The 9,234-nt window shown below is 41.4% G+C and overlaps 1 protein-coding gene across 1 annotated transcript; it reads left to right on the top strand.

Moving 5' to 3' along the window:
- The first annotated feature begins 216 nt into the window (after positions 1 to 216).
- On the top strand, positions 217 to 2,665 carry LOC131043284 (uncharacterized). The gene is made up of 5 exons (XM_059220476.1): positions 217 to 572; positions 703 to 1,190; positions 1,308 to 1,450; positions 1,590 to 1,927; positions 2,257 to 2,665. Exons 1-5 carry the CDS (start codon positions 217 to 219, stop codon positions 2,663 to 2,665), a joined length of 1,734 nt encoding a protein of 577 aa, XP_059076459.1.
- Positions 2,666 to 9,234: the final 6,569 nt, after the last annotated feature.

A 9,234-nucleotide genomic window follows, 5' to 3' on the forward strand; every position in this document is an offset into this window, starting at 1 on the left:
GCACATGGAAAATATAACAACAATCAGCAAATACTGCCTAGAAAGCACATTATGTTAATAGAAGAGAAAAAGTTAGAAGAAAAAAACACACAACTACCAATACAATCTCCTCCTTTCTTTCTTATTTATTGATCCATAAATATAACAACAATCAGCAATGGACAAAGTATATTTATTGATCCATGTTTGGTCTCTTTCGAATTTTTATAAAAGATAATGGCTTGTGCAACTAGAGGTGGTACAAGTAGAGGTGGTGGTAGAAAGAGGGATCCTATGTGGAAACATGTCACACCAGGTGCAGTGGCAGGAGAGGTTATTTGTAACCATTGCACGAAAATTATGACCGGTGGCATATACCGACTCAAAATTCACCTTGCACAAATCAGTGGACAAAATATTACGGTATCTAACAATTGCCCTGAAGAGGTTCAAAGGGAGGCAAAAGCAAGGCTTTCAGAATTTAAGCAAAAGAAGGTAGAAAAAAAGAGGACAGCAGAGGCAATGGCAGCCCCATTGTGGAATATCACTTCTACAGAGTCTGAAAAATTTTGGGGTGGGCAGCAATACATCTGGTTTTTTCATTCCTCGTAACACTCCTGGTGCACAACCTGGATTGTTAGGTACTTCATAGAATAAGGAAGTGCATCAGCAGACAAGAGCGACAGTGGCTAGATTTTGGATTTACAACAATATTTCGTTTAGTATTATTGAGAGTCCATATTGGGAGCAAATGGTCAGTGGATTGACCAATTCTGGTAAGGGGTTCAAGTCCCCAAGTCGTTATGAGTTGAGTGGGCCATTATTGCAGGATGAGGTCCAAAACACACATCAGCTGGTGGAACAACAAAGGAGGAATTGGGAAAGGAATGGCTGCACCATTTTATCTGATGGGTGGACGGATAGTAGGAATAGGACACTCATAAACTTTCTAGTTGCTTCAGGGGGACAGGTGGTATTTTTAAAATCGATTGATGCCTCAGATCAAGTGAAGAATGCAAAAACCTTGTGCAACACGTTGGATGAGGTGGTGACCGAAGTGGGAGTGCAGAATGTTGTTCAGGTTGTGACCGATAATGCAGCTGCATGTGTGGCAGCCTGTAAACTTCTACAGGCTAGGCATCCGTCATTATTTTGGAGTCCTTGTGCTGCTCATTGCCTTGATTTACTCCTCGAGGACATAGGGAAACTTAGTTGGGTGAAGAATGTGGTTGAAGATGGAAGAGAAATCACAAAGTACATCTACAACCACACATGGATCTTGGAGCTTATGAGACAGCACACTGATGGTAAGGATCTTGTGCGTTCAGGAGTCACACGTTTTGCCATGAATTTCCTCAACTTACAGAGCATATTACATGCATTGCCCAACCTGAAGAGGATGTTTGTGAGTGAAAGATGGTTGCAAAGCCCTTATTGTAGGAAGCCTGAAGCAGAGAACGTCGTGAAGGCCGTTTTTGATGATAGATTTGCCAAACTCATGGAGGAGATCATCAATGTAAGTGTTCAAAGTTCAAATTTCAATTGATGATATATTTTTAAATTTTCTAATATTACACATTGCTGATTTTTGCTAAATTTGTCATGGCTAGTTGTCAGAACCGTTGGTGAGGGTTCTACAGATGGTGGATGGCGATAAAAGCCCCATAGGGTATCTATATGAGGCCATGGGTAAGGCCAAAGAGGCAATTCAGCACTTGTATGGGTCAGAGAGGACTAAATATGAGCCCATATGGCGCATAATTGATCGAAGGTGGAACCGACAACTCCACCAACATATCCATGTTGCTGCCTACTATTTGAACCCCAAGTTCTTTTACTCCCGCAGTTTCAAAATAGATCAGGAGGTTCAACTTGGCCTTGACACATATATTCAAAGGTTGGTTCTTGATGAAAATATTCAAGACTTCATTGTTGATGAGTTGCAGAGGTACAAGAAGGGAGATGGGCCATTGTTTTCTTCACCTATTGGTATTCGTTAGAGAGACACCCTGTTGCCAGGTAAAAAAAAAATGTGCTCTTAAATCTATTTTACTGTTTAACTTTACCATTTATTTCAATCTTGAAGTTTATAAAAATATTTACCAAGTTATAAATGCCAATTTGTATGCTTGCAGATCTGTGGTGGGAAGATTATGGTGGCACAACGCCTAATCTTCAAAAGCTTGCAATCCGCATATTATCTCAGCCTTGTAGTGCTTCTGGTTGTGAGCGCAACTGGAGTGTCTTTGAGGCCATTCACACAAAAAAGTGTAATAGGTTGACTCAGAAGCACTTGAATGACCTTGTATATGTGCGGTACGACCTTCGACTGCATGAAAAGAGGGTACAAGGAAACAATTCATATGACGCACTTGACATTGATGAGATTGATCCATACACAGCGGATTGGATTGCTAAACCTGATGTTGCTACTGGTGATATTGATGTGGATGCATTTATCACTGACGCTCAGTTAGATGAGATGGAGAGGGAGGCAGCTGAATGGGCGGCAAAGGTGGCAGAACGTGAGGAGGCGGGAGATGAGTTTGTTGATCCAGAAGAGGCAGATTCATCACCGGTTGAGGATATTGCAGCAGCAACAGCTGCTGCTGCAACACCATCTACTTCAGCACCCACTCAGCGGCAACAAAGTTTTTTGAGCTTTAGTCGCAAACGCAATCTATGATTTCCAGTTTTCAATGATATGAAACCATGAACTTAATATGTATTCAGACTTCACTGATTTGTTTTGTGGTCTAGGCTCTACAATATGGATTTGACTCAATCGTATTTACTATTTAGAACTTGAACTTGTTTTTTTGTTATATCACTTTGCTATATGCCATATGGTATGTATTTGACTCAAAGTCTCAAACTATGATTTATATATGATGGAAACCAGTAATATGCTATTGTGTTCTATATATTTAGTGTATACATGTGTTTTTTTAGAATATTTAAAAAAATTATATATTTTCAAATGTTTGATAATTTTGCCGATTTATTGCCGATTTTTTCCCAATTCCCATTTTTTTTTAAATTTTCGGCCAAACAATTTATTGCCGATTAAGATATTTACATCTTTGAGACTAACCATGCAGACAAAACAATAATCAACTATTTCCTAATGGTATGAACCAAGATTTTCCATCAAATATATGCATAAATAACTGTCTGAAATTAAATACAGTTGCAGAAATATGAAATAAATGGAGAAGAGTACCATGCACTCACAGTAAAACAGACCCAGCTTTAACATCCATCAAATCTTGTATGTATTTTGCCAGAGTTTTTGCAACAATCTTTTTTTTTCTCCCTTTTACAAAGAGGAACTAATTCCTTTATATAGAATTCCAAAAACGGATGAATGGACAAGATTCAACTTTAAACAAGTGGGCCAGATTCATCCTCACCAAAACTACCCATACCCATAAATGGGAGGCAAAATATCAGCAACAACAAAGGAGAAACAATAACTACCAAAAGGGTAATTAATAACTACCCAAAAAGCTGCTCCAAAAAGTGCACATGCACGGACCTCAAGATTTACAACTGCTTTGGCAATTAGAAATGAACTTAATGCCTAAAAAGTGCTTTTTAAGATTTTTAAAAGAAACTTGCACTTTATGAAAGCACTTTCTCCTTTTCTGTTGTACACCCTTTTTCCAAAAATTCATCCTCGTTGTGCAAAATACTCCTTCCAGATGTCCCAACCTGTTGTACGCTCTACCCGGACATATTCTTGAAATTTGATGCATAGCTGGAACAGCACCATGCTTTGGGGCATGGGAGGATGGCGTATTTTATATTGCATACCCTCCAAGTGGCGATCTACATGCTTTAACCCATCCTTCGAGTCGGACTGATGAGCCTCAAAACTTAGGATGTCTGAATGTAACCCACTGGCAAACTCTAGGTCCTCCATAAAGTATGCGACCTTATCAATTCTCAATCTATCCTCCCAGTCTGGTTGTACTTGATCATTGAACAAACTATTTTTCCAGCCTAGAACCATTGATCAGAGGATCTTTCCACCAAGATCCCTCATGTTTTTCAAAATTTCCTCGCATTCCTCCTGCTCTTTATTAATGGTGACTTTTGTGTCATTCTTCATGTTGGCAGTCCATTACCATTCTTTAAAAACACTGATGTCATAAGGATCCAGGATAGCAGACAATGTGGGAATCTGCGTGTGGGTCCAGAAAAGAGCCCTCATGAGGGGAAGAATTGTACCAACCACCTCATGAACCCTGAAACATTCCTTTTTTACGTCGAACAATTTGACCAGAATGGTCTCTCAGTGGTAGGCCATTTCCTTTACATCTTCAATGATATGCTCTCCCTTTTCCTTAATGTCTCGAATCCATTCCTTGACAACTTTGGCGGTATCACGTACTCCTTCAAACTCTGTTGTAGTCCTTTGTGCCAATGCCAACGGGGGAAGATGGGATTCAGGGGCATGTTGCAATGGTTTTAGCAGGTGATCAATATATCCCTCAGCCTGCTCAGCACAAACTTGGTACATATCCCTCTCAGCAGTCATTTCATTGAGTTGCCTTAGCATATTCTGCGCGGAATTCTTGAACTCTTCCCTTTCTTGCTCTTTGGTGGCTCGCCCTATCAGCCTATCGGGATGGTTGCAATGCTATAATCAGCCAATGCAATTTGATTTGTTGGTTTATCGACAGGTGGGGTTGCAATATGGATGGTGCGGTTCCTCTGCTCATCCTTGGTGATCCGGGGGTAGGTCTTGGGCTTTTTCTTTCCTTTGGACTTTGTTTCCCCTATGCGAGAGAATATATCCTCCAAGTTGATACGTGGCTTGACGGTTGTTTTCCGCTGTGCACGAGCAATTAGCCAATCTTGAGGGATGGTCTGCCCGGATGTTATGGCCGAATTCCCACTTTGCTCCTTAGAGGTTTCAACTGGCTCACTGCCTATCCGCAATTGATCTGTCATAGAAGGAACAGATGCAGTATCCAGTCCTTTACTCATAGCTGAGTTTTCCCCTACCTCACTGAACAACTGTAGTTTTCCCCTACCTCACTGAACAACTGTAGGGTATCCCCTTGTGATGGTTGCTCATTAGTTCTGTCAAGCTCGTGGGTCTCATCCCCCTTTCATTCTCCTTCATTCATGCCAAGTCCCCTGGGTGAGCTCATGCTTACCAGCCTCTTGATTAGGCGGAATTTCTCCTTCCTCAACTTGATTTCCAGGTTCATTACAACCAATGATCCTAACCTCTGCATCTGGCTCACCTTGTGTTGGAGGATTATTAGCCTCGAATGCATCAACATCACTCTGGGAAGGCGGAGCAGGTATATAGTCAAGTTCAACTACATCATCCTCCGAACTGGGGTCTTTGGACGACGAACTAACTTCTAGCCTTCTAATAGGGATCTTTTCCCTTCTAGTTCTTTTTGATGCCCGAGTCCCTCTATTAGCTCTAGCTTTCTTCCTCTTCTTTCCAGGTTTCTCAACCTCTTCTTTCGGTGCACTTGAGGTTCCCTCATCTTCCAAAGACTGGGAATTGAGACTGTCCATCATATGGTATGTAAATTGAATTCCTTCATGGGTTATTCTCTCAATCTGCTGGGATAACTAGTGATCGGTATACCTTCCTGGAGCTGCCATAACTGCCTCAAAATCAGTAATCGGATCCTGAGACCAATCAATGCTCGACAAGAGGTACTTTACTACCCCAAACTCTTGGACCTACAAGCAATTGCCAGAATCTGTCACCTGATCTGGGACCCGACCGTACTCATAAAGCCGCATTTGTTGCACACTTAACCTCAAATACTCACGTCGTTGGACCTCATAGTCATCGGAACAATTGCTCCAATAGTCCTCAATTGATGCCTTTACTCTGTAACGCCTGTCATAGGCTCTTTTTGCCAGATTGTCATGATCGAAACACTTCCTTGGGAAATGTTCTTGTAGGCCATAAGATGCCAATTCAGCAAGTGACTCATCATCTTGTACCGAATTCTTGAAATGCACATCGAGGGCACCCAAAATCATAGGAAAGGTGAAACTGGATTGCTTCTTATCTTTGAGTAAGCTGCCCGCTCGATGTGCCTACCTTGCAACTTCCATAAGGACTATTTTGTCTGTCGGATAGCGTGGAAGTCAGAGTGGCTCTCTGTCAAAGCCGGCTATTCTGATATAGGTGAACCTAGGGAATTGAATAAACCATACGTCGTACTTTTGTACCAAAATGGTAGCCTGCTCTGAGAGCCTTATGTGCAATCCCCCCTACATCAACCTGACTAGGCGGATTGTAAAGGCATCATTGACACACTCATATTGACCAATTGCATAAGCAGCGTTGTTCTTTTCTCTTTGAGCAATGTCATAGTAGTGCAGTTGAGGGTAGCATTCATAGACCTTGACTTGATTTGGGTCGTTCCCGATTTCACCCTTCTTGATTAATTCTGTCAGTGGTTGGTTTCGCGCAAACATGTAAATCAGGTAGGAGGTCATGGTGAAGTACTTCTTTTCCTCAAGTTTGACCAGTTGTGTATGGATATTATCATTGATGATCTGAGCCCAGTCAAACTTGGATTTCCTGGCAAAGACTTGCTCAGTAAAGTAGAACATCCACTCTTCAAAAAAAGTTAGATTGAGGGAGTCCCATAACCCGGCTGAGTAAGGTGACCATATCACCATGCTCATTATGAAAGTCACTTTTGCGGGTCTTTTTACTGATCCTAAACTCGGAGGCCTTCTCTCCTTATACCATTTTTCGTTTATCCATGTCCTACATTTAGCAGGGTTCATGTCGTAAGCAACCTGTGCCTCATCTATAGTTGAATGGGATTATCAGGAAATGGGATGTCAAATGCATCCCCAATGGCCTCAGGTGTGAAGTCAGCTAGCACCGTATTTTCTAGAACCACTAATCTGGGTTCTAGCTGATAATGTCGGGCAGCCTCAACTACAAGCTCATAATTTTAAACGGATGGAGGGAAACCTGCTGCCTGAGCAATACCACTTTCCATCACCCGCCTATGCTTGCCATAAGCGTTAGGAGAATATACCCTGCTTCTAAAGTCCTGAATGTCTATGTGGCCCAAATCAGTATCACTGATGTTCTCCCATATGCTTTGGACTTTTGACTCCCTCAGTCCTCCTCTTTGGTACCGGTACTTCATCTTCTCGCCTTTGCGGGGAATGTCAGATTTAGAGACCCGAGATGTTCCGGTTGCACCAAGTGTTTTTGAAGATTCTACCGCCGATTTAGGCATTTATCCTACGCAACCGAATGCGGATTACAAGACAAGATGAAGGAAGTGAACAGGCTATTCAAAATAGAGGATGATGTTAGCACATAAGGATCAATGGGAAAAACCGAAATTTAAAGAAACTACGATGCTTTAGTAAAAGGACATGCTTATCTAGGAGCGAAATGCTATGAAATAGCAAATTAAATTGGATTGTTTAAATCTTTTATTGGAGCGAGCTTCAAAAGGTGCCACTTGACTGCAGTTCAGTTTTTCCAAAATGTTCAAAATTTTCCTAAGTCCGAATTTTACATTTCAAGGTTAATTTTTCCGACAGGCTTTGCATTTGCGCTATGTTTAATGCTTTCAAATAGACGACCAATTCTGCATAAATAATGATTTGAAGGAAAGAATTGAATCATACCTGGCGAATTTCCTAATTGATGAGTGAACTTTGGAGACTTGGGTGGTTTTGCAAAGTGTTGTGCCTTTTTGCCTTTTCCCTCCTGCGTGATATGGGACTACAAGGATTTGTGAACTGTTGAGGTAAAACGCCGCGTTATCTTCCCCAGACTCGTGCTTTCGGGCAGGAGAGGCAAAATAAAAATGCAAAGATGAAACCCTACCACGCGAATTCGGACTGGGAGGGCCTTATGCAAAGTTCAAAGAGTTATAACGCCTTTCTGCCTTCGCAACTTTATGTGTCTACCGATTTTCGGGTAGAACTACTCAAATGCACTTTTAAAAGTGACGCTATGCCCTATCCCTTGCGCGAATTTCCCTTTCTTACTGAATTTCGAGGGGGGGGGGGAATTTGCTTCTGAAAAGTCAATGAAGTGTAATGCCCTCTCGTTTTGGCATTATTGGGCTAGAAGAACAAGATGCATATGCCAAAACGCCTTTCTAATACCTTGCGTGATTTTCTGCTTGCCCAATTTCGGGCCGAAACGACCTTTTGCTAACTAAAAGAAGAATGCCTTTCTAATACCTGTCGCGATTTTCACCCTCTTTGCCCATTTCGAGCTGGAGGCAACTTTTGCGAACTTTACAAATTTCAACGCCCTCCCTTTTTTGCGAACTTCAGCCTCTTGGGGGATTTTGCAAGATTTTAAGTTATTGCCTTTTGATTTACGTTTTTCGGCTAATTAAGTTATTTTAAAAAGTTTCCAAGATTAGCGATTTTAGTTGCTTTGCCCAATTTCAGGCCACAATGTCCTTTTGCAAGCTTAAGTTTAGCGATTTCTAGGTTTTTATCCAATTTCGGGGCAAAATGTCCTTTTGAAAAGCCTTTAAGTTTATGACGCCTTATCACCATTGCACAAAACTCGACCCATAAGGCCCCTTTGAAAAGTTTTCACTTATACTCTATTTTGCCTTTTCAGCCCATAAGGCCTTTTTAAAAAGTTTTACCATTTTGACGTTTCCCCTTGTTTAGTCGATTTTCAGCCTAATAGTCATTTTTTCCAACTTTTAAAAACGCTTTTTAACATTGTTTGAGATTTTCAGGTCAGGAGGTTATTTTTGCAAGCTTTTCAAACTTTTGGAGCACAAGGCCATTTTGCGAATTTTCGAAGTTTATAATGCCCTACTTCAATTGGTTTCTGCGATTTACTTGTTTTGCCCATTTTCGGGCTAGAAAGAGGTTTTGAAAAGTCTCAAGTTTTCACCCTTTGCTTCATCTTTCCTATTGGTGACAGAGCTCATTGCTCCGCTGCCACTTGTTGGATCCCAAAAATGGCGGATAAAAATTCAAATTCGAAACTCAGCAGGATGAAGGCTAGAAATAAAAGAGGGGGACCCTATCGACGACACGGAGTGTGTGCAACGCACAACAACACTCATCTGTAGTGATCTCGTTTTTGTCCTTGTCAACCTTGGCAACTGCCACATGCACAGTCTTGGTTCCTAACTCATTTTTGGTGACCTTGGAGAATTTCTTTGCCACCTCCTTTTCCACTGGCTTGTTCGTCCAACTCAGATATTCTTCAATCTCTAGTGCAAGATCAACTTCTTCCTCTGGCTCCTTTCT

Source organism: Cryptomeria japonica, chromosome 5, assembly GCF_030272615.1.
Source record: "Cryptomeria japonica chromosome 5, Sugi_1.0, whole genome shotgun sequence".
NCBI lineage: Eukaryota > Viridiplantae > Streptophyta > Pinopsida > Cupressales > Cupressaceae > Cryptomeria > Cryptomeria japonica.